The 25,184-nt window shown below is 28.2% G+C and overlaps 4 protein-coding genes and 1 non-coding gene across 5 annotated transcripts in view; 4 read left to right on the forward strand and 1 right to left on the reverse strand.

The window, feature by feature from the left end:
* LOC123299683 (odorant receptor coreceptor) overlaps positions 1-23,653 on the reverse strand; it is a 41,992-nt gene extending 18,339 nt beyond the window's left edge. Inside the window, exons 1-6 of the mRNA XM_044881981.1 lie at positions 23,574-23,653; positions 22,109-22,416; positions 21,259-21,395; positions 20,793-20,956; positions 19,645-19,864; positions 11,742-11,967 (exon numbers count right to left, since the gene is read on the reverse strand). Of these exons, the coding sequence (XP_044737916.1) occupies positions 11,742-11,967; positions 19,645-19,864; positions 20,793-20,956; positions 21,259-21,395; positions 22,109-22,416 (1,055 nt within the window). The 5' untranslated portion in view covers positions 23,574-23,653. The remainder of the gene's footprint in view (positions 1-11,741; positions 11,968-19,644; positions 19,865-20,792; positions 20,957-21,258; positions 21,396-22,108; positions 22,417-23,573) is intronic.
* Positions 1,643-4,301, forward strand: LOC123299686 (chymotrypsin-like elastase family member 1). Its single transcript, XM_044881984.1, has 6 exons — positions 1,643-1,761; positions 2,180-2,260; positions 2,317-2,509; positions 3,123-3,334; positions 3,613-3,725; positions 4,121-4,301. The coding sequence occupies exons 1-6, from the start codon at positions 1,704-1,706 to the stop codon at positions 4,235-4,237; spliced, it is 774 nt and encodes a 257-aa protein (XP_044737919.1). The 5' UTR covers positions 1,643-1,703; the 3' UTR covers positions 4,238-4,301.
* LOC123299692 (plasma kallikrein-like) lies at positions 6,395-8,832 on the forward strand. The gene is made up of 6 exons (XM_044881991.1): positions 6,395-6,505; positions 7,319-7,399; positions 7,569-7,761; positions 7,989-8,200; positions 8,310-8,422; positions 8,688-8,832. Exons 1-6 carry the CDS (start codon positions 6,448-6,450, stop codon positions 8,829-8,831), a joined length of 801 nt encoding a protein of 266 aa, XP_044737926.1. The 5' UTR covers positions 6,395-6,447; the 3' UTR covers position 8,832.
* On the forward strand, positions 10,302-11,722 carry LOC123299687 (chymotrypsin-2-like). The gene is made up of 6 exons (XM_044881986.1): positions 10,302-10,392; positions 10,454-10,567; positions 10,626-10,839; positions 10,905-11,107; positions 11,375-11,487; positions 11,556-11,722. The coding sequence occupies exons 1-6, from the start codon at positions 10,335-10,337 to the stop codon at positions 11,685-11,687; spliced, it is 834 nt and encodes a 277-aa protein (XP_044737921.1). The 5' UTR covers positions 10,302-10,334; the 3' UTR covers positions 11,688-11,722.
* On the forward strand, positions 21,094-21,166 carry Trnak-cuu. Its single transcript has one exon. It is a non-coding gene; the product is annotated as a tRNA-Lys (tRNA).
* Positions 23,654-25,184: the final 1,531 nt, after the last annotated feature.

Raw genomic sequence — 25,184 nt, forward strand, 5'->3', positions numbered from 1 at the left:
AGTGACAAAAACAAAACGATATTTCGACGAGTATGCATTCCTTAATTTTGATAGAATAGTTTTAAGTGAAGGTACTACGAGCTGTGGTTTTTTCATCGTGGTTTATTTGAAAATATAATTTTTTCTAGAATTGCGTATGTGAATACCGGTAGTCTTGTGATGTAATTGTTCCAAATATCAACTTAAATGATAATATTATAAAATATACTAATAAACGTTTAAGGTAAAACTTATACCGGAAACTTTAAACCACATTCCAAGATCAACATTTTTGAATGATATATTTCTATCGAAAAATAATTATTTACATAAAAATTATTCTAGTGGGTGGAAAATTCTCTAAAATCAAAACCCTATTTATACTACTTTGGGTAGACATTACAAATTTCTTTCTGTTATAAACTATTGAAAACAATATTTCCAAATGTATTTCATAATATGAATAATAAAATGAATTTCATGACGACATTTTTGCCAAGAAGATTAATACTTATTGTCTACGGACGACTTATTTTGATGTTTAAATAAAATAATTTTATGTTAAAAATAAAATTATTTTATGGGTTTAGTAAGCCAGTTTATTTTATGGCAACTTTTTAGACAAAATATAACAGACTTTTAAATTAAAACTAACAAGCCTAAGATAGAGTCTGATGCGACCATTGTGGTTCACACGAATAACTTCCCAGCATAATAAAAAGTAATAAATGATTATAAAAAATGTAAAAAATAAAAACTCGACCGATTCGAAACGACTCTATCGATGTTATGAAATTTTTTTCGGATCATAATGCCATTAATACTCTTTGATCGACACCTCAACGACGTTGATGTCATTTTTTGTACGCGCGATATCGATCAGGATAAAATTTTAGAAAAAACTCACCAGACTCGAAATGGCTCGACCGAATGTTATGAAATTCTTTTCGGATCATATTGCCTTTAACACTGCTCGATCGACACCTCAATGAAGTCGATATCATTTTAACGTACACTCACAGTGCTAAAGCCTTGTCCTAACCATGAAACGTAAAGATTAGAAACGAGAGACATATTACAATAACTTCCTATATTGGGAAGTTAAAAAAAAGATTTTATTAGAAATTTTAGTTTAAGTACAAATACAATTCAAAGAAACCATTCATGTGCCTTATTTTAGTATTCTTCATAAAAGCGTCCTAATAAAAAACTATGTCATTGAAAAAGCTCCCACCTGGGTATTTGTTAATCATACATATCCGGTTAATTCCGAAATTTGGCTAGCCTTAGGCCAAAAATTCCAGTTTTTTTTTTCCTTTTTGGCCATAAGCCGAATTCGATTAAGTCAAATTGTATTGTATTACTTTTCAGTACTAGTATTTGATTAACGAAAAATTTTTTATATTTGGGCTAAGAAATTAGAATGATATGCATGATTCCTTCCTTCTTGTTTTGATGTAGATAAAAATATGTAAATTAAAAACAAACACAAAAAAAGTTCTTGAATATTAAGAGTAACTACAAATAATGATGCTTAATCATTAATCACAATTTACAAATAAACACAGGAACCAGTTTTCTGCGGGGGTCTTACACAAATTTCAATGCTTATCATTTTTTTACCACAAACATTAATTTGGAAAGGTATAAATATAAATTGTTTAAGCCATATTGTAAGTTTTATTGTTTCCATTTACATAAAGTGTACCTGTTTGTATATTGCAATGGCTCAATTATTATTTTCATTGCTTGTAATTACATCAGTAATTCTCACCGCACAATGTAAGTTAAAAGCTATTCATTATAAATTATAAATTACTATTACTTATTCATTATAAACTTTATTCGTTTATTTATTTTAATTCCATTACCTACCTTTATTATTTTACTAATTATATTACATTGTATTCATTTTTTATTGAAAAATTTATCTGTTGACCTTCAGTACGGTTTTCAATGTGAAGAAGATCTTGTAGTACAAATTCGTACAAATTCTTATAAAAATATTTCTTAAAATTTTCATTTTTCGATATAAAAATTTTAATTTAAGTTATTATTAACTGCTTCTAATTAATTTTGGAATCAATCTGTGTCTCAATCTATCACTACAATATTTTGCTAAGAATATACTTTTAATATATAGATACACAAAATCAAACTATATACATCTATTTATTTGAATTTCTGTTCTCATGTCTAGGCGAAGATGTAGAAGAAGGATGGATAAATGGATACCAACATATTTTACCTTATGCTGTTTCGATTCAACATAGTCCGGATGGTAAGATTAATATAATAAAATATATGATCTTATTTTCATTAAAATTATGTTTTTAGGATCCAAATACGATCATGTTTGTACGGGAAGTATTATTAAAAAAAATTATATTTTAACATCAGCTAGTTGTTTTGATAAATTAAGCGATGATGGTAAATTAGCTGTAAATGTTGGAGTTAAAGAACATCACGATGAAAAAGGACAATTTGTCAATGTTCAAAAATTGGTACTACATCCTTCATATAACAAAGAGTAAGTAAAATTTCGGATTTATTTAGCCTGGAATGGTCATAGGATGCAAGTTAATAAAGGTTGTGCGAACGATATACATGATAGGACAGAGAATTGTTTGCGATTTTGAAAACTTTAAAAAAATGTCATCAATAGTTTTCAAAATATCTTTTTACCACCTTAAACCACGTAAAAACATTTGAAGAAATTAATTGTATTCTAAACTATATTTACAAAGGTAATTGGGCTTGTTTAAAATGACAGATGAGCGTTGGATTTTGTGCGTACGACCAAAAAACAAAGCGTAAATTTTTCTGTATTTAATAGAAAATGCATAATGTAAGTGTCCGCACAAAGCCGATACGCATTGTAATACTAATCAAGGCCATTGGAAGTATAATAACATTTTATTTACCACTATTACATGTAGTTAAAAATGTTAAGGAGAAAATTTGGAATAATTAATGGGATTTGTTTTTACAGACATCTTAAAATCACATAATTCTCGTACCACCCTGTATAATAGGATGGCTCAAAAATCAGATAGAAATTTTAAAAACCAATCACGTTTTAGATCGTAGAACTAAGAAATTTTTTTTAAACTAAATTATTGAAATTTTTTTTTGACTTTCAGAGACCCACTTAAGAAATTCGATATTGCTGTATTAGAACTTGCAGATTCAATCAAATTTAAACGTGAAGCACGAAACATTAATCTTCCTTCTAAAGATTTAGTAGCAGAAGGAAAAGGAGAATTGGTCGGTTGGAATGGATTAACATCAAAAACTCAAAAAACTGTTACCGATAAAGTTTACATTGCATCTGTATCTGTTTTGCCTTCTGATGGTAAATGAAACATTATTTACTTATAATTAAATTTTAGAAAATATGTTATTAAAAATTAAATTTAACGTTTAGCGCCATTTTCAAGTTTTCGTACTTTTACCATTTTAATTTTGGCATTTTTATTCGCAAATTTTTTTTCGTAACCTTATTCATCGATTGGCATAATATTATATTTTCTATTGAATATTTGCTGGTATGGCTAGTGCTAAAAGATATTTCAATGAACTATATCTATTTTCAGAAATAGTCATTAATTTTAACATTTAATTTTATTTTAGATTGCAAAAAATCCTACCCAGATTTAACTGATGACCAATTTTGTGTTGGAGGAGTAAATACACCAGACGCTCCATGCAAAGGAACTCCTGGAATACCATTTGGCCAACCTATCGTAAGTGCAGTTTGTACATTCAATATTATTATCGATTAAATTGAAAAATCAATTTATTGATATAAACAAACAAAACCAATTCTTATATGTGATTTAATGAATTTCGGATGGTATTTTTACTAAACTTTGCTTAGGCCACATTTTTTAAGCAATCCGTTGCGGGGATATATGTGCTTACATTTTATTTTTCATAAAAAATATCTTTCATATCGTAAGCATATTTGTGAGGATCGATCATAATTCGTATCTTTGACTATTAATAATTGTATTTTATTCAGTGTATCAAATAGCCTGAAAACTATTATAATAGAACTGATACAAGAAAACATTAAAATATGTATTTTTGGTTACCTATGTACTACACAAATTAAACTATATTTTCTTTTTTTTATCAGCGTGGATTTACTATAACTGGACTTGCATCAAGTTGGCCAGAAACCTGTGATGGTCCTGCATTATTTACAAAGGTCACTCCATTCTTAGATTTTATACAAGAAGCTATAACCAACTAAACCAAAGACGAGATCATCATAATAATTTTTTGAAAAGAAGTGTTTTATGAATTTTGTTGTTGTATTTTAAAAATTTAATTCATTTAATAAACGTTAAAAATTAAAAAAATTTCTTTGTCTTTTTAGTTATATTAATTCCCTTTTTATTAATAGACTTACACACTGTATCAAATATCTATATTTATTTCTCCCCGCCACCTTTGAGCGTCTATAGCGACATGATTTAGTTCAAATGAGTTGAAATTAATTATACAAGGTTATTAACAAAATATAACGATGTTATAACAAGTGAAATTTACAAAATTTAAAAAATCCCCGAAAAATGTTTCGGAACATCATAGTCTTCTGGAAAATGATTGAGAAGATCATTGCCTGTTTTAAAAGTTTATTTCACATACATAGCGATCAAACTGATATCACCCCTTTTTGATTCGAGGGTTAAAAACGGCATTTAATCCGAGAAATTTGGAGATTTTCTGGGAAAAATCGCATTTTCGACATTTTTATGGCTTTGCACATCTACTCAATCTCTAAAAATTGAGCTTTAAGTTTGAAAATCAGTATGCATTGGGTTAGTATTAAATAGATATCTTTTGGTAGTATAGACACTCAAGTTTCCCTTACCTTTTTAACGTCGAAATGTCGTGGATTTTCATGATATAAAGCGCTTGGGAAATTATAATTACAATTTTATTCACGTGTTAAATAAAGTAAGTGTAGCTTGTATTAAAATGTAATAATAATGACAATTTATTATTGTACATTAAAGACTCAAAAATTGGCAAATGTTAATTATAGTTACAAAGATTAGTTAAATTTTCAAAGTTATTAGTTACAAAGGTTAGTTGAAGGACAATATTTTCTTGACATTTTAACGTTCTAGAAAACTTGAATCACCCATACATACAGAAATGACCTTTTTCTTTACTAAAAAAAGTTACTGCTTATCCAGAAGCATTCGCAGTACTATGCGAAATGTTGTCAAGAATTTTTTTACTAACAAATTATATTAAAATGAATAGGATTTTTTTGCAATTAAAATAATAGTATTTGAACTGGTATAACCAAAAGTAATATTTTAATTGGTCGTGAGTAGGTGGTCATAATTTTATCTGCAAACAATGGTTTCCTGTGTATTACTTACCATAATATTTTAAATAAATAAACAACGATGGAATTTTTGGGACTTCCATAATTGTTGATTTATCTAACATTTAGTATTTATTATCTTGAAACATACAATTCAAGGAAAAATAGAAATATTCAAAAATGTTTACCTAGGTTCGACTTTATCGATAAATTTCCACGAGTACAACTTTTGTATATAACAATTCAGCCACCGTATGTTTGTGTCAAAAATTGTCAATTGATTTGAAATTTTGAGCGGTCGTTGCATGTTTATCCAAGAGTGTTTTTATGTGCTTTGTGTCCCGAAATTCCATAATACTAGATTATATGATTCTTTTAAAGTAAATCATTTCTTTTCATTTCATTTAACATTCATTGTTGTTACGGACCGACAGAGACGAGTTTTGCTCGTGATCTGTAGTCCTCCCAATGTTGTTGTCATTATGAAAAGGGTGGCCACATTACATATCACGAGAAGATTTTCACTTTCATTCATCAGATCACTACCAAAATTCGTCTATGTCTCTTCGCCCATTAAGAATTATTTGACGGTCGTCTATTCATAAAACTTGGTGTACCTAAATTACCGGATTAAACAAACATAATGTATTCTCTCAGACGTAGATTTAAGCTTTGTTAATTATCTTTTTTAATTTTAAAATTTTCTTGTAGTAGGTACATACATTAGGAAATTTGATTTTTTATAATATGTAAAGTTACAGGAAATAAAGTTTATTATAATTTATGACTAAAATTTTGAACTTCCATCCTTTATTTGAACACGCATGAACAATATTTGACACAAGATTCCTTCCTCCTTTTTTTGAACTAGGTCGAAAAATGTAAATAAAAAACAAACAAAAAGAAATCTCTTGACTACTAAGAGTAACTACAAATAATGATGTTTAATCATTAATCACAATTTACTATTAAACACAGGAACCAGTTTTCTGCGGGGGTCTTACACAAATTTCAATGCTTATCATTTTTTTTCAACCGCAAATATTTATCTTTGTTAAATTCAAAAAGGTATAAATATTAATTTTTAAGCCACCTAATTGTTTAAGCCTGTCCATATTGAAATGGCTCAGATATTATTTTCATTGTTTGTTGTTACATCAGTAATTCTCACCGCACAATGTAAGTTAAAAGCTATTCATTATAAATTATAAATTACTATTACTTATTCATTATAAACTTTATTCGTTTATTTATTTTAATTTCAATACCTACTTTTATTACCTGACTAAGTTACCTTTTTTTTTAAATTTAGCTCTTGACCTTCATTACGTTTTTGGTTGTAGAGGCCTAATGGGTTATAGAAACATAACCAATCCTAATTTGAATAAAATATGATCCTAAAATTTTCGTTGTTCATTTATTATTTTTATTACTAAATGAGCACTTTTTTGTTACCGTTTATCCAGGTATCTTGATGTGTAAATATACTACGGCAAACGAAGCACTATCCGAAAAGGGTCACAAGAAAAGACCTGATCAAATATAAAAAAATTGATTGAAATTAATTGTTTAAATATCACTTATTTACACACACACAACATTTTTGATTTTTGCTATTAAATTGAAACGACAGCGGTTAAAATAAAATAAAAAGAAGTAGAATTTTCTAAAAATAATTTTCATCGTTTAATCTCTAATTATTTATAAACTATAAATAATATTGATTTTTGTGTTTTAAAAAAATGGGAATATTCATTTAACAAAACAGTAATTCCTTAGTTCGCAGGATACGTTATCGATATGTACTTTGAGTTGAGAAAGTTTAGACCATATGTTTTTTTTTATTTTTTATAAATAAAAAACTACTTGTCTAATTGCCTAGGACACCTTAGCCTTAATTAAAGCTTAGTCCTTCCCTTGTTTAAAAGACAATCAAGCTATAATAGGTACGCACATATTATTATAATTTATTCTTGAATATTCTATTTCTAGGCGAGGATGTTCAAGAAGGATGGAGAAATGGATATGATCATTTTTGGCCATATGCTGTTTCGATTCAATATAGTCCCGATGGTAAGATTATGATGAAAAAAAAATAAATAAAGTGCTCCAAAATTACAGGAACCATTTTAAATTTAAATTGTTTTTTACAATTATTTAATTTAAATATTGAACTTAAGATTTGTATAGCGAAAGCTTGGGGAAATTTTAGTTAATTTTCTTTAACTTTAAACTTTTTTAGGATCCAAATACGATCATGTTTGTACGGGAAGTATTATTAAAACTAAATATATTTTAACATCCGCTAGTTGTTTTGATAAATTAAGCAATGATGGAAAAGTGGCTGTAAATGTTGGAGTTAAAGAACATCACGATGAAAAAGGACAGTTTATCAATGTTCAAAACGTGTTACTACACCCTTCATATAACAAAGAGTAAGTAAAATTAAAGAAGACTTTAGGCTGAACTAATCGAAGACCGTAGAATACATTTTAAAGCTCCCATTATCGTCAGCATTAATATGATGTTCATAAACACAGAAATTTTGAGTGTGCATTAATTATTACAAATTTTTCTTAAAGAAAATTATTTTCCCCGTTATTAGAAACAAGCTTTAAATTTACGTTTAAAAATTTTGTATACATTATTTTTAATTTTTCAGAGATCCACTTAAGAAATTTGATATTGCTTTACTCGAATTGACGGATCCAATCGAATTTATGCGTACTGTACAAGCTATCAAGCTTCCAGAAAAAGTTTTACCACCAAATGAAATAGGAGAATTAGTTGGTTGGAATGGATTAACTTCGAAAACTCAAAAAACTGTAACCGATAAAATTTATATTGCTTCTGTGAAAATTACATCCCGAAACGGTAGTTTAGCTTTTATTTTACTCTATTCTTTAGTTTTTGCCAATAAATTAAATTAGACAGGCGAAAACAATAATTTTAAATATATAACTATGGTCGTTAAATTTTATAGATTGCAGAAAAACCTACCCTGATTTAACTGACGATCAATTTTGTATTGGGGGAGTAAATACACTAGAAGCTCCATGTAAAGGAACTCCTGGTATTCCATATGGACAAGCTACCGTAAGTAGATTTTTCAATGTATAGTAAATTATTATGGATATAATAAAATCCGATTTATAAGAGAGTTGTGTGGAATAATTGATTTTGTACTGAAAAAGTAAAATTAGTTAAATGTCAAATTTTGGTTAAAATCATATTTTGAATTTTTTTCACAATTTAAGGATCAATACTTGTTGATAAGAGAAGGAAAAAAGGAGAAGGGTTCAATCTTTTAAACTATTTATGGCATAAAATATTAAAATTATTAAATAAACATACTTTTCAGGAGGATGGTTGGACAATTGCAGGTCTTGCATCAATTTGGCCAGAAACCTGTGATAGACCTGCACTATTTACGACAGTCAGTTCATATTTAGATTTTATACTAGAAGCTTTGAATAACAATACTGAAGAAGATTATGATTATTAAATACGATAATTTTTTTGTATTTAATATTTAATTCCTTTTATAAACTTTAAAAATTAAAAATATATTCTTTGTTTTCTTTTAATTTATCGACTTTTTAAAATTTCAGCATCTTTTTTCTCGATTTAAACTTCATCGATAGTTATCAGATAATAAATAGTGATTAATTAATTAGACGAGTCTAAAAGATAAAAATATTTCTTAATTTTTCTTCCTTTTCTCACATTTAGGTATTTTTTTCAATAATTTACTTTTTTTTTAAGAAATTGCCATTAAATGAATAAGTAATAAATAATTGTTAAATTGTAATGAAATCACTTTTGTATCATATATAATTTTTTTTACATATTGAAACCACATAACTAATTGTGACATAAAAATAAACCTTCCTTTAACAGTACAAATTCTTCCAGTTTTATTGATGCATACTACAATTATTATTAATTACTTAGAATTAACAGTAGATCAATAATTTTTATAACTTCAATTGTTTGCAAAACAAGCGTACTTTAGGCAAAGTACATAACATTGACGTATTAAAAAAAGTATAGGTGTTTTAGGTTAATGCAAAAAATTTTACATTTAAAAGATAAAAATTATTCAAATTTTAAACGTATTTACAAAATGTTTTTGATTTTTCCAATTTTGACGAGCAACTATTTCGTTATATTGTGTCATCGTATGTAGACCGTGTCATGATGGCAGATCTAGGTGTTTTTTCCAAATTATCTCGGAGGGGGCAAACAGGTATATCCTTTTGCCGTATATACTGAATCAATTTTATGATGGAACCTACCATTGTAAAATCATTTAACGTAATGATTATAAAAAACCAGATTTTGAAGCAAACATCGCAACTTTTCACGTTTTAAAAGTCTTTACCCATTAATCAAACTACAATAGCGATTATTGTAGAACACACAGCAAGTATTGGCAAAAGGCCTGCAAAAAGACTAAGCAAGGGGTTTATTTGTGCCTTATTTATTAAGTCAGTAATGAAATAATTGTAACCACCTCCTAGGCAGAAACTAGAAAATAAGGCATCAAAACATGTCATCTTTTGTGATCGAAATAATTGGTATTTTTAACGTCCAGTGGTCCAGCAAAACTTTTAACACCTGCTTTTTTGTAATAGCCAAAGAACCTGAATATAAATAAAGAGATTACGTTAGAAAGAGGTACATAACAATGCTAATGTACTGATTTCACTTGTGGAAGAAGAAATTAAAACTGCTTATTTATCCAAAAGGCATTAACATTCAGTATAATTTCATTTTCATTTATGGCATACATATGCTGAACTTTTATTAGACCTTGAACTTTAAGTTTGTGTATGAAAAAAAAATTGATTGATAAAAATGTTCTTATTTTAAAAATAAAATAAAGTTTCCAAATATTTTTTATCTTCTAAAAATTAACTTGACCTTATTTTTCTGTTCAAGTCATTTATCGATCAAATAAATTTATAAAAATATTCAGTTTTAAAAAGAACTTCAAAGATTCATTATGGTTTCCAAATTAAAAACATTATTTTTACTTTGCACCCTATTGGGACTCACTTATGGTAAGAAATTGCATATTATTGTAGCAGCTTACGTATTAAAAATTGTATTTAAATATTATAGGAGCCCCTACTGTAGAAGAAGAAATTGTTGAAGAAGATGCCGCAATTGACGTAAGAATTCGTGGAGGGCAAAAAAGTCCCGAACTACTATTACCATATGCGGTTTCTTTACAACGTAAGCAAAAATTAATTATTTTTAAATTAACAAAATTGTAATTGTTGAAATATTTTAGAGGCTTCTAATAATAATAAATTTTGCGGTGGTGTAATTATTGATAAAAAATGGGTTTTAACTGCTGCTCATTGTTTTGATCAGGCAACAGAGAAAGATGATCTACGTTGTTTTGCTGGATCTGTTGATGGTCAAGATTACATGGGTGACGACTCAGAGTTAATTAAAATAGAGAAATATTTTATTCACAAAGATTATGATAAAAATAATGAAGAGTAAGTTTTCATAGAAAAAAAAACTGATTGAACAAAAATTGATTAAATTTTTTGGTGTGCTTTAGTAGCGACAAAGGTGATATTGCGTTAGCTAAATTAACAAGACCATTCCATTTATCGAAAGCTATTCAACCAGCAACATTACCACCGAAAGGATATAAATTGGCTAGTGATGGTATTGTATATGGTTGGGGAGCAACTACCAGAAACCAGGAAGAACCTTCTAGATATTTGAAACATACAACTCTCAATGTTATTGACGATAGCAGTAAGACATAATTTTTATTTTAGAATAATATCTAAGTAATTCCGGGAAAGAGGTTAAACCCTTTTTTGAGAGCTTAAAAAATCAGAGTTTCAATCAAGATTTGAGTGCTTGACAATTGGAGCAAAACGTTAAATCGCAAAAAAACATGAATAATAAGTATTGCATTAGTAGGCTACAATCATAGATCAAAATTTTAATTTATTGTCGGACTTAGTATTCGGACCAATAAATAAATAATGTACACGATATGTTTTATTAATTTTTTAGAATGCAAAGCTGTTTTCAAAGGATATGGTGACCGTCAATTTTGTGCAATTGGAACGTCACCTAATGCAGCTTGTCAAGGAGACTCTGGTGGTCCATTGATACAAATCGAAAAGGTAGGTTTTTAAAAGAGAGTAACAACATTTCGGACATTTATCACTTATATATATATATTTAATTACAGAGTTCAGGAACTCCATATGTTGCTGGAGTGGTATCATTTGGAAGTCCAGATTGTGGAACAGGTCCAACTGTTTTTACAAAAGTAACCGATTATCTTGACTGGATTGAAACGACACGAAAAAACAATGCATAATTTAATTGTTAAAATAAAAAATTAGTTTTCTAAAATACAATTTATTTTATTTACCTGACAACATGCTTATGACGTTCAACCCAGTATTTTATGGCTGAGCGCACCAATAATTCTTGTTTCTTGGTTAAACCATTCGGTCCTACATTTCCAATATTCTCCGATTTTTCATCACCAAATGTTTGTAATGCACCTGATCGAAAATTTAATCCACCTAGCTCTTGACGTGTATTGTACACACCACGGAAATTTAGGTCACTTGGATCTGGATCTTTTGTGTACTCTAGAATATAAAACAATAATTTATAATTTTTTACGTTAGGCCATTGATGAGATAAGAAATTGTTACACCAGGTAAAAAATAGATGTGACATTTCTGAAGCTTTGAGGCGATGTTTTGAGTAAATAAAAGTATATGTGGGTAACAACTTTTTGTAATTTCTTTTTTGTCCGATTAGTTGTAAGTAAAAGTGATTGGTTAAATGGTTCGCATCTAAGAGCATAGATTCGAAGGATTATGAATACGATAGAAACAAGGAACCATCTGGTTATTATGAGTATATACTATCGGGTTCATGTGTAAAAATATGCCAAGTTGGTAATTTATTCACCATGACGTGTTTGGACGAAGTGTGAGGAAATAAGACAAACCTGACTGCCATCTTTACTGTCATCAAGATCGGCTTGGTTATAAGAAACGGCGAGAGCTAATGGTAGGTCGTATGGCATGCTTTGGGGCGATGTTTGTAGACCGTTTTGTTAAACACTTTGTCGTATTGACATTCCGAATCAATAAGCAGAAATATTCAACACGTTTGGCTTTTCTTATCATCCAATTCATATTTAACGTAGTTTTCAATTTAGCACATATTTTAACAAAATTTGATGGGGAGCAGGGATCAATCTTGATTGTATTTTTTAAATTTTAAATCCTTAAAATTACATTCTTTTGCTAACTGCAAAATTTAACCTACCATTTATTAGCTGATCGGTTCGACGTATTGAGTAAGCGAACTAGAAACCGGCGCGAAATGATAGAAACGGACAGTTTGAAGTCCTTATCCACCATCTTGTATTAGAACGGCAAAATTTGTACTCTGATTTGTGAAATCAAAGATTTATTTCAGCTATAACCATCCCAAATCGAAATTTCGACATTTCTCCCAAACAGATAAACTAATAATAGCTAATCAATAATTAAAGTTTATAATAAGATATTTTGTATTTTTCTTAAAAAAAAAAAGAAGTATATTTGCACAGTAGTCATAAATAATAAAATGAATAATTTAGTGAAGATTAAAAATGTCTGAAAATTAATTGAAAACGCAATAATATTTTGAATTATTATCTGTGAAAATAAAACAATTTTTCTATAAAATAATGATTTAACTTAAATTTATAAGGTTGGTAAAGACTGTGAGAAATTTATCATATGTTTATGAATTGTATAGAAAATAACTAAAAACTTTATGGTAGGTATTATATTTACTTCAACTGTTATAATAATAAAATACAATAACATAGGACTGTACACGTACAGAATTATAAATTATTTATCTGTCATCAAGTACACCAATATACAGAATGCTTATTAAGAACTCGTGGTCAGTAGAGCTCTATCACTGAAGTGATATTTTCCTCTTAGCAGGTATTTCTTATTTTAAGATGCTCTTTTGCAGTGAAAACTTCTATAGACGTGTTAGACGATATGTAATCTATATATTACAATCACGAAAGTTTTGATGGATAGATGTTTGTTACTCAATCACGTCAGAACGGTAAAACGGATCTGGATGAAATTTGACACAGAGTCTAGAATATCACCTAGATTACTTTTTAATCAGATAAAATGTATGATTTCATTGGGATAGATTTGTTTCAAATTATCATAGAGAAAAGGATCGACATGATTTTTTGCATAGTTAGTGATAGATTAGGCGTCAGAAAATGACATAGGCTAATTTTAGTCACGGAAAAATGCCTGTTTTTTGAAGGGTTTTGTAAAAGTTCGCGAAAATGATTTTAGCACCAAGAAAGCTTGATTAATTTAGCCTTTCTCAAGAAAGCTTGGTTAATTTACATTCTACAATTTACAGTAACGATAAAAACTCCCGAAAACTTTTTTAATCGTGGATAACACCATTCTCTTTTAATCGCGGGCAGCACCGCGGAGTTAGAGGCAGTGTATGTATACAACATAACATTTTTTTGGGTAAAAGCTTATGGTTTCGCATCAACAACATGCTATTATTATAGCTACAGATATAACACCGTAACCTAGGAAAACTAAAACTTTTTTCGATCGAAAAAACGACAACTGTGGAATTATAATTAAAGCTGTGCAATTAAAACTGTGATTATTAATGTTCATAGATGGCGATTGATATAAACAAATAAAGTTTTTATCAAAAGTAGCAAAAATTCAACGTTATAATCATTTATAATTAAATTATCTTGAGAGTACAGTTCAGTTTTGTCGAATTAATGTGGTTTTCGAAAAAATAGTATCAAATAAAAGTGACTTGTATTTATTTGTAAAGAACTGTCTAATTTAAAGTATGTTTTGCTAATGACTGACTCTATACAACCTTCGTTATAAAATCCAGAATGGGCCTCTTTACTAGCTTATTTTATGATCTGCAATAACATATCTAAATTAAACATTCTGTATTTTATAGTATAATAACCAACTTATTTTTATTAATATTTTAGAATGTAATAAGTATTTAGTATATATATTTATTAGAACTTAATCAAATATGTTATTAAATAATTTTCGTATTTATTATTTATGTAAGAAAATTATACATAGCACCAAAAATAAATTTAATAAGCTACATAATCCTGTTTAACAAGGATCATAATCTTGTTATATAATAAAATTCCTTTTAACAAGACAGACAATAGCATTCCTCCTTAATAAGACAATAATTCTTTTAAATTTTTGCGTAGTTTGCAACATCATTAAAATTTTAATTGAAAATTCATAAAAATAATTAATTTTAATAATTATTTTATTCACACTTATACGTCATTCTTTAAACGTCATTCATGAAAAGTTTTCCCACAAAGTATTGCATAATTTTTATTTTTTATTTTTGAACTTTCAGAAAAGAAAAATTTTACGCCTGGCCAACAAAAGGGGAAACTAAAAGTTTAAAGTGTGTGTGTATGTATGTGTCGGTCTGAGGAATCGTACCTCCTAAACGAATGATCCAATTTTGGTTTTATTTTTTGTTTGAAAAAAGAAGAGAGGATGATCTTTAAGCGGTCAGATTTGCTTGAAACATAGCTAAAAACAACCTCGATCAAATTTTCTTTAAAAAAAATATCAAAATCGCTTCAACCGTTTAGGAACTATGAGTCCACAAATGAATTGATTACACCTGATTTCATGTCGGAGGTTTCTTTAAATTTTTATTTCTCTATTTCTCTATATATCATAAATTTATGCGAAAGTAAGCATGTTTGTTTGTTTGTTTGTTTGTTACGCTTTCACCTTAAAACTAGCGAATGGTTTTTAATGAAACTGTACAGCAATATAACTCATACTTCAGAATAACACATGAGGTATAATTTAAAAAGATTTATTAATAAAAAAAGAGAAATTTAAAAATTAATTTAAAATGACATTATAATAAATTACAGATTTCTGTAAAAATAGTCACTTGACATTACCATAAATTACAAATTTCTGTAAAAATAGTCAATATAAAATATTTCACGGCCATCTTTTCTGATATACTCAATGAATAATTACGACAATTATACATTTAAAAAAATAGAAAACCATGCATATATTTTAGCTGTATGAAACAATCCTTACCATTATTTCGAGTGTTATAGAAAGGGGATAAGCGAGAGCAATCTTTATCAATCTTTACTTTTAAACCCAGCGAAGCGGGTGGGTATCACTCTAGTTAATATTATAAGTTAATTGATATATTGTTGTTCACTCGTTTGTCAAATTTTTATATAGAAAGAAATAATTGAAAATAAATTATGCGTAATTAAAATATTTTGGTACCCATATTAAAAAAATTTAGAATGTTACAGACTGTTATATAGGTACGGTTAAATAACTAATTTTCTTTCTTATGTAATTTCATTTATTACATCACTCCACTTGTGACAGATTTTTTGCTTATACTGTAAGAATTGTTATTTAACCCTTAGTTTGTTTAAATTTAAATTTGTTGTAATTTTAAGTAAAAAATGGAATAAAAAATGGAACAAAATATATGCCTACTTTTCTTAATAAAATTGCAATATTTCGATAAGTTATAAACTATAGGTGAATTGCGGTAAAGAAAGAATCCTTGATTTCGATTTTTTGAGGTATTTTGCTGGTATATTGTCGATAACCATGCCCTTCATTAAGAATTCTTTGCAAATAAGGAGATTTAAATTAAAAAATTTTTCTTTTCAACAAAAGGGCGAATGTATATTTTACTACGATGGTTACAGAGGGTCAATGTCTAAATCATTGTTTCAATCATCATAAGATAAGAAGATATAAATCATGGGGGAAATTTAATCGATGACAATTAATACATTTTCGTATATAGCTAGTCGAGATGATAAGCCCCATCATCTCTGCAATAAACGATTCTACGATGCCGTTTAATATAAATGTTCTATGAATCCATACCATGGTTTTCAGAGCTGATGACTCAGTGGCACCCATTTCGGAAAGGGATATTTTCAATCTACAAAATCGGTTTTTTCACAACTAGCTCAAAAACCATGAGTTAAATGAAAATAAATTTCAAACAAAAGATCTAGCTGACGGATTTTCACACACATTTCTGTTCTTTAAGTGACTTTCTAACAAACTTGGCTAAAGTATCTCTTACGAATGAGTGGATATTTTTTTTTAATTTAGTGACTTATGCGAATTTTTAACTTAAAGCACTTTTACTTGAATAACTCGACAATCGTATCGCATCGAAGAAAATGTGATAAAAATGAGACTAATTCAATAAGAAAGTAACAAATTTTTTTTCCGCTTCTCTAAAATCAAAACTTGGGAAGCTTTAGCCCATTATTTACCGAAAAAGTTTGGAGATATTTTACAGAAACTCGTTTAAAAAAACAAAAATATTTTATATTATCATTTAATCCATTTTAGTTTTCAAGATGGCTGTATAAAACAGATTTTGTACTTAGAAAATGTACCCTCTTAGAAGGTTCTTTAGGGAAGATCTCCTCAAAGAAAGTTTCATCGTGGCACCGACTCTGAAAACGAAGGTATGGGTTTATACCAATCAAAAATGAGGAGTTATTAAGTGCAGGATCAATTGATATTTTAGCACTGATCATCCGTACTAATAAGCCGGATTTAAATTCAGTTACTGCATTTAAAAGATGACTTTAGTGAGGAAGTAACACAAAATATAATTAAATGAATAAATACTTATTATATTCCGATTTTGAAATGAATTTAGTAACACTTTCATACGAATAAAAATTAAATGATAAATAAATTTTTCAATAATAAAATAATTTGTATAAAAAAATACACTTTTTTAAATAAAAATATTTTTACAAAATAAATAAAAATAATAATATAATAATTTTATTTAATTTCCGTGTTACAAAACACCTAGCAATGAATCATACGATATGAACGTAGTAGGTAATTCTTTTTATTATAATTGTAATTACCTCATAGTTGAAGCAGTAGTTAAGTTTTGAATAAAAATGTATAAAAAAACGTATCATATTTATGATGTTTTGAAATACTAAAATCATTATATAGTAAAAATTTTTGCGTATCTGTATAAAAAAATGTTTTTGATAATTAGAGAATGAATGTTTTTATCTGTTTTGTACAGGATGAGCTACAATGAACTGGCAAATGGTGACATATTTCATAAAACGAACGTACGTTTGTAATTTTACAACTACAGAAAGTCTAAATTTTTTACCAGTGCTGCTTTTTGTATTAATTCTAGAATACACACAAGCGATGAATATAACTTTAGAGTGAACTTTGAATAACTTTTGAGTTATTTAATAAAATTTAAAAAATTTTCATCAATTTAACTTTTTGTTTTCCTAGTATTTTTATACCATGCATATATGTAATATGCAAGGTATACTAAGTTTAGTCTCAAGTTTGTAACGCTTAAAAATCTTGATGCTAAGCAAAAAATTTTGGTATAGGTGTTCATAAAATCACTTTGTTAGTCCATTTCCGATTGTCTTTCTTTCGTCTGTCGTCTGTCGTCTTTCGTCTGTCTGTCCGTCTGTCATCATGATTACTCAAAAACAAAAAAAGACATCAAGCTTAAATTTTTTAGCGTGCTTAGGGCGTAAAAAGTGAGGTCGAGCTCGTAAATGAGCAACATTAGTCAATTGGGTCTTGGATCCGTGGGATCCATCTTGTAAACCGTTAGAGATAGAACAAATGTTTAAAAGTAAAAAATATTCCTTATAAAAAAATAACCAACTTTTGTTTGAAACATTTTTTCGTAAATATCACTGTTTACCCGTGAGGGTGTAAATTAGGCGTAAATTGTATAGTATGTAATTATGAGAATATCAGTTATGTATATATGTGTGTGTAATGTGATAGAACCATCAACACTGTCTAGGCATAGTATTTCAACAATTAACTCAGTCAATTGTTTGTTTTCACTTGTATCTTTTAATTTTATGTGCTTGTGTGTATTCTACAGTGAACGCAAGAAGCAGCACCGAACTAATCGATTAGATTTTTCATGTTTTGTAGTAAAACTAGTGATGAAATTATCGAAATGGCTTCTCAAATTTTCCGACAATTATACTCCTTTTTAGATATCTGTTTCAGAACCAGCATCTTTTTTTTTGCGTCTGTAAACATTCGTGTACTGCCTTTTTTATTGAGTTAAAATGTAAATCGAGAAAAATGATTAAATCTATTGAAAAATATTCCCTAGTACTGCTTTCCCCAAAAAAATCATCCCAATCATTTTGTGAAAATTTTATATTTACTTGATGACTTTGCCTTATAATCTTCTCCAAAAAAGTTAACGCAGATGAGCTGCCTTAATGGATATTATCTCAATCCGTGGTAAATAAACCAAACTTAAATCGGGTTGAGTCGACACAGGTTGAGTTAGCATACATAGCTTGATAGCTAGAAATAGAAAAGTAGTTGTCTAATTCACTCAAAATTCTCATAAAGATATAGGTCCTGCTCAATGAATCAATGAATATCGGTAAATTAAATTATTGTCATTTTTATTGCCTTGTACTATGATGTAAAGTTAGATAGGTATAGGAGTTTTGCACGTAAATGTCCATTTTGAATTCGATTTGAATTCATATTTTTTCGTTACGTGATGTCTGTACATACGTAGGAACGTTTGCATCCTCGTACATATATAAGTACTTCACTCCTTGTGTACTGCCTTTTACGTAATCACGTCGAAAATTTTCGAGACCTCGCATAACTCCAAATTTTCTCGAATACATATAATCCTTTAGAAATAATTTAGGACTATTGAATACTTCTCCATGTTTATTTCTATGTACACAGCGATGTCGGAAGCCACAGAGCCCTGAAATTTTGGAATTAGAACTGCTCTAACATCTCGAGTTGTACACATCTACTCAATACATATTTGCAATATCGAAAATATACTTTTTTCACACTTCAATAGAAAAGATGTTTAATTTAGAAATTTGACTCTGTATAATCCTTTTTGACTAATTTATATGTGCGCAAGGAAGTATATGCGTTTGTATCACCTAAATAGTATTTCGTAGATTGTTTGAACTTATATACCTATTGCCGGTAACATATATATATTTGACCAATTTGTACAAATTATGAGATTATATAAGATCCAAATATGCTTTAACCCACTGTAGTTAGAAATACATTTTAATATAATCACAAACCATTTTGTGAAAGGTATACAAAAATGTGTAAAATAATTATTAAACATTTTTTATATATAAATTTACTAACCTGGTTCATTACCTATAAGATGATCTTGTGATGTATTACTTGCAGCACGGAAAAGATCAGCACTACGTGGCACATATGTGTCCAATGTTGCTGATAATTCCATCAATGGTTTCATAATTTGTTTCAAATGTTGTAATTGTTCACATGCATATATTAACCATGAACAGAATAATACATCCAATAAATTTGAATGGCACATGGAGAAAAATACATAATAACACTGTAAAAAAAATTGAATTGCTTTACTGACTACTCAGTTATTCGCTAAATTAATGAAGGAAGATTATACAAGTTGTAATAGAGTAATGTGCGATTTTGAAAAGCTGTGAGAAAATACCATCATTTTTTTTTAATTATATTTTTTTTAAATATATTTAACTAAGTACTTAAAAAAGTGTTATAACTTCATGAATGTAGACGAAAATTCCGAATACAATATTTCGATATCTGCCTTCTTTTCGAAATATTGAAAGCTAAATAATTTAACAAAATTTTCAATTTTCGATATTTTAAAATAAGTGCTCATACATCCTCAATAAGTCAGACACAACAGGTTTTTTTAGTTTTCAATTACGATTTTAACATTAATTTAAATAATTTTTTTTTTTAATTTCCACCGATTATTTTTTGAGAAATGGATGAAAACATCATCCACCTACCGTTTTCTCATAAGAAAACGTTAAATATGCCTACTTTGGAAGTCATTTATTTACTTAAAGAATCGGGCAATTCCTCCTCAAATTTTTAGAATTGATTTAGACTGAGTCCAACTTCCAAAAAATAAAGCCTTTTATCCAAAATTGGCTTGGCACTCGTACATCCTTAAATACTTTTTAGAAATAATTTATAAAATGATTATTTTTAAAATTTGATGGAATTATTATCTTGACCCACCGTTAACGTTTACAAATGGGGAATATGATTAATTGCGTATGACCACACGATCGAAAATATACAAAACAAGGACTTAGAGCATACATTGCAGGCTGCTTGCGTAATTTGTCTCAATTTATTAACTTGATACGCAACAAGTCTGCCAAACTGCTGTAGTTCCGGAAAAACGTATTTTCTTAAAAAAATTTATGGAAGTCTTATGTAGCCAAAAAGAAATAAGTAAATGATTTTTCCTTAAAAATGTTACTACTTACTTGATATATTAAAGAAATATAATATTTCATTCCATGCATGGCGTTCCACGGATACCACGCTCGGACCAGTAATCTTGGTATTTCGACCACAATTGTATTATTTTCATTCTCTGGATCTTTAGCATTTTTAACACTATCTCCCACAAATGTAATGGTTGTCCAACCTATTTAAAGTCACAAACATGGTTAAAAATGTAATTAGGAAATAAAGAATAAACAAGTGTTATAAAATTAAATTGGTTGCCTATAAGAAAAAACAAATAAGTAGCATAGTTTACGTAGATATATTTCATGAACGCAAGCCCGGCTAGCTCAGTCGGTAGAGCATGAGACTCTTAATCTCAGGGTCGTGGGTTCGAGCCCCTCGTTGGGCGAATATTTTTTTGAATTATTTATATTTTTTTTCACGTTCTGCATTATCGTAGCTTATTTTTAATACTATTTACTATTAATTAAGATTACTTACATGCAAAACTAAGTACAGTCGCTGCAATGACAATCATTAAAAGACGTCGCATTGAAGTCAATGCTATTGCGTGATGCCTATTATTGGATTCCACAAATAATGGATGACTATTGGCTTGATTCCAAATGCCAAGTGTTCTAAAAATAATAATTTATCACTTTTATTCAATAAGCCTGTAATTGTAGATATATATATGATATTGGCAATTTTATTCAATATTTAAAATTTTGAAATCACGCATAAAAATAATAATTACTAACTAAATGGAATAATTTACGGTTAGATTGAGCACGAATTTTCATAATTTAATATATTAACTGAAACGACTTTTATCGAAGTTTTACTTTCGTAAGAAATTCTCTCTGGGTCTTTAAAATCTCTCATTGTATTCAGTTTCGAGTGACCTAGGAAAACTGTAGGTATTTCGTTTGAATTTGTTACAATATCATTTAAACAACTGTAATCGAACCTCTATATGTGTTTTAAGCGCGGTTCTACGTACAAAAAAAACAAATCAAAACACTAAAGCAATAATTTTCATAGCAAATTTTTAACATGCTCTTGAAAGAGTAACTTGAATGCACTAACTTTTGAAATGAAAAAAAAGTACTATTCCAAACTTAATCGTTTACTCTTGAAAATTAAGTATCAATTGCTTGAAAATATTTCCTATTTTTCATTAACGTATGAAAATTCAATAAACCATGAACATATATGATTCTTACCTGATGATCGGTATATAATTTTTAAGGAACCACAATTACTCCTGCTAAATGTTAAGAAAACTTGCGCTCTAATCAACTCGAGGGTTTAAATCAATGTAAAATTTGTTATCCATTATAAAACTTACCGATAAAATGCCTTAGATCGAACAGCAAAATATATTAATTTTGTAACACAATGTACAAAAAATAAGATTGTAATTGTATTCGATGATAGATCATTAACATCATCGGCTTCCTTAACCAAATTCATAAATACAAAAAAGAAATGTATTAAGACTAATACTAGATGCATTGATGAATATGCCATACGTAATAAATTCATCATTGATGATTGATCTGTATGATAATTGAATAAAAAGTGGCCACATGCTTGCATTAAACGAATATTTGGAAGTAAATCCGCTACAAGTCCTTGAAAGCGTACTTTCATCATCTGTAAAGAAATAATATTTACAAATGAAAAACTAGAATACGTAGCCAGTGTTCGTTTTAACTACTGGTTTTATGAACGAATTATATAAAAGAACAAGTTATGGCCGAGTCGTAAGCCATAAAACTATTTTCAGATTTGAAAGCTGGAGGCTAATCCCAAAAAATAAAGGTTGATGTGACTGCACTAATTTTGACGTAATATTTTTCTACTTTGCATAGACAAGTTAGTCTCACTTACTACTTATGTGCTGTATTCTGAATAGGAACTTTTTTGTTCACTCAACTTAAGGTGCTTTGCTAGTATTTTTGTGTGTTTTTTTATGTTATGTAAGAGAGACGGTTTGAAGCATTGAAATTTTCAATTTAAGCCGGAAGTAAGAAGGTGAAAAGTAAAATAAATATATGTAATAGGTTGCGGAATTGCTGACAAAAAAAATGACTATTCTTCCGCGGATCTAGGACCAAATTAAGAAGAGGATACAGTCTTAAGCTCTGCTGTATATTCATTCTGCGATATGTATTGAACAAACGATTTTCTCGTGATGCAATAGACGTGGATTAATTTTATGCCAAAACATTGCAGCCATATTGAAGAATATTAAGGCTCCCTTTTGAGACTATCGTCAGTATATCTAACATGTCTAATTATAGATCGATAAATTTTTGGTTTTTCTATCAAAAAACAGAAGCCAAGAAACTGTTTTTCTTGTAAAAGGATTTTTTCAAAATACTGTTTCTTATAAAGTTATTAAAACTCTTTTAGAAGATATTTGATTCCGTTTTACTGGAATTGTCTAGAAGGTGGAAAGGTGGTTAAATAATTTTCATACATTTCATCGTGCATTTATTTGAAATATAAAATTGATTCTTTATACTTTTAGTACGATACTGATCAAACAATCGATTTCTTGAACATTTTTAGATTCAAACACACGCTTAGAATTAATTTTTGCTGATTTCGATTCTAGATTTTAGTAATTAGATACATTTTTATATTTTTTTTTTAACCAAATAATTATTTTGAACAGATATTTTAAAATAATATTAATTAGTATGTTAGGTCTATAAAAATACACAATAATTAAATACAATTATGGGTATTATGTTTTGATTTTGTGGGATTCAGGAGATAAAATAATATATTAAAATAATTATCACCTTGAATAGAATATAACTTTAACAACTCCAATCGAAAAAAAAAAACAAAATTAAAAATTAAAAAATATCCACAAAGTATTAAATTCACAAATCCAAATCAATAATTTACAAAATAATTTTTTATGAACACCAAAAATTTCATTATTCTAAAATCGTTTTATTACGACACTCATTGATTTAAAATGACATTGTACAATTAAAATGTACAATGTTAAATTGATCGAATTTTCCAAAGAACTTGAAAAATGGATTGAAAAAGAAGAAATTGAAAATATTTATCGTGGACCAATCAGATAATAGAAATAGGTATTATTGGTTAAATGATTATGTCACGTGATTAAAAATAAATAACAATAATAGTTCTACAGAATTTTTTTTTTTAAACTATATTTTCCACTCTGTAATTAAACATTGAATCAATCGATCATCAGAAATATTTATTAATGGAGGAAAATGTAATTCAAATCTAATTTTATAATATTTAATGAAATCCTTTATATATCGCTAACATAAATACCAGTTATATAGTTAAGTCGTAATAATACAGCAAAATTGGGAAATTCTTATAAATCCATTCTATAATACATTACATTTTCATGAGCTATTTTTTCGAGGAAAATAGTCTTGTCTTTCTATGTGACATCAGTTGTTTTAAACATTAAGTTTTGTATTTTAATAGAGATACTTTACTATTGAAAAATTTTAAAATTCAAGTGCAAAAATAAAAGTGCCACTTTTTAGTTTTCCTTGCCTCCCCCCCTCCTCACGTAAATGCGATTGATGCTTATACAGAAAGGTAAAAAAATATCTGTTTAGGTAAGATATTTTTAATAAGGTACAATTTATCTTCTGATTATTAGGGGCCATTCATAAATTACTTACTTAAAAACGACTCATCTTCCCCGTCATTGTCACATTTGAGAATCCCTCTACCCCCTATTGTGACGTCACATATTTTTCAATTTTATACTTAGAAATAACTATATTAAAATTTAAAAATGTTTTTTTTTTTCGATCAATTAATTTTTATTTCTGAGTTGCATAAACCTTATAAAATTGATCGAGTTAAGGTAATCTTTTAAATTTTTTTCTTTACTCATCAGTTTCGCGCTAATCCTTGTCACACAATGTCTCATTTCGTTGAGTCCCACTCCTCTCCTTAACGTCGGATGTTAGTTATGAATTACCCTTATTTTCCTTGAAAAAAATCTTATTTCAAAAATATTAATACTTAATCACCCGATTTTATTCACTTTAAACAAAAAATTTCTGAATTTACTTTAATTAGCAAATTTATTAACTTTTCTGTAATCATTTGATTCTGGCAAAATTTTTTCCCAACACTAAAGCAATTTGCCATTTATTTCTGTTTTGATACTCGTTTAATATTTGTTTTTAGTACTTATCTAGACGTACTTGGTGCAAATATATCCTAATGTTGCACCAAAAAAATAGTTCAAGGCTTCTGAGTAGAGAAAATTATCATTAAAATTCACGAAAACTGAGTTATTACTGAAGGTATTATTTAGGTTTCAGTTGTAAGGTTATATAAGTACGGGAAGTGTAGCATAAGAAAATAAAACAGGATTAGTTCGAGGTTCAACAAAGCAA

This window comes from Chrysoperla carnea, chromosome 5 (assembly GCF_905475395.1).
Source record: "Chrysoperla carnea chromosome 5, inChrCarn1.1, whole genome shotgun sequence".
Taxonomy (NCBI): domain Eukaryota; kingdom Metazoa; phylum Arthropoda; class Insecta; order Neuroptera; family Chrysopidae; genus Chrysoperla; species Chrysoperla carnea.

Coding starts and splice junctions, on each gene's coding strand:
- LOC123299687 (XM_044881986.1), top strand. CDS start 10,335: ATGGTTTCCAAATTAAAAACATTATTTTTACTTTGCACCCTATTGGGA. Junction 10,568..10,625: donor ATATGCGGTTTCTTTACAAC/GTAAGCAAAAAT, acceptor GAAATATTTTAG/AGGCTTCTAATAATAATAAA. Junction 11,108..11,374: donor CAATGTTATTGACGATAGCA/GTAAGACATAAT, acceptor TTAATTTTTTAG/AATGCAAAGCTGTTTTCAAA.
- LOC123299686 (XM_044881984.1), top strand. CDS start 1,704: ATGGCTCAATTATTATTTTCATTGCTTGTAATTACATCAGTAATTCTC. Junction 2,261..2,316: donor GATTCAACATAGTCCGGATG/GTAAGATTAATA, acceptor TTATGTTTTTAG/GATCCAAATACGATCATGTT. Junction 3,726..4,120: donor TACCATTTGGCCAACCTATC/GTAAGTGCAGTT, acceptor TTTTTTTATCAG/CGTGGATTTACTATAACTGG.
- LOC123299692 (XM_044881991.1), top strand. CDS start 6,448: ATGGCTCAGATATTATTTTCATTGTTTGTTGTTACATCAGTAATTCTC. Junction 7,762..7,988: donor CACCCTTCATATAACAAAGA/GTAAGTAAAATT, acceptor TTAATTTTTCAG/AGATCCACTTAAGAAATTTG. Junction 8,201..8,309: donor GAAAATTACATCCCGAAACG/GTAGTTTAGCTT, acceptor TAAATTTTATAG/ATTGCAGAAAAACCTACCCT.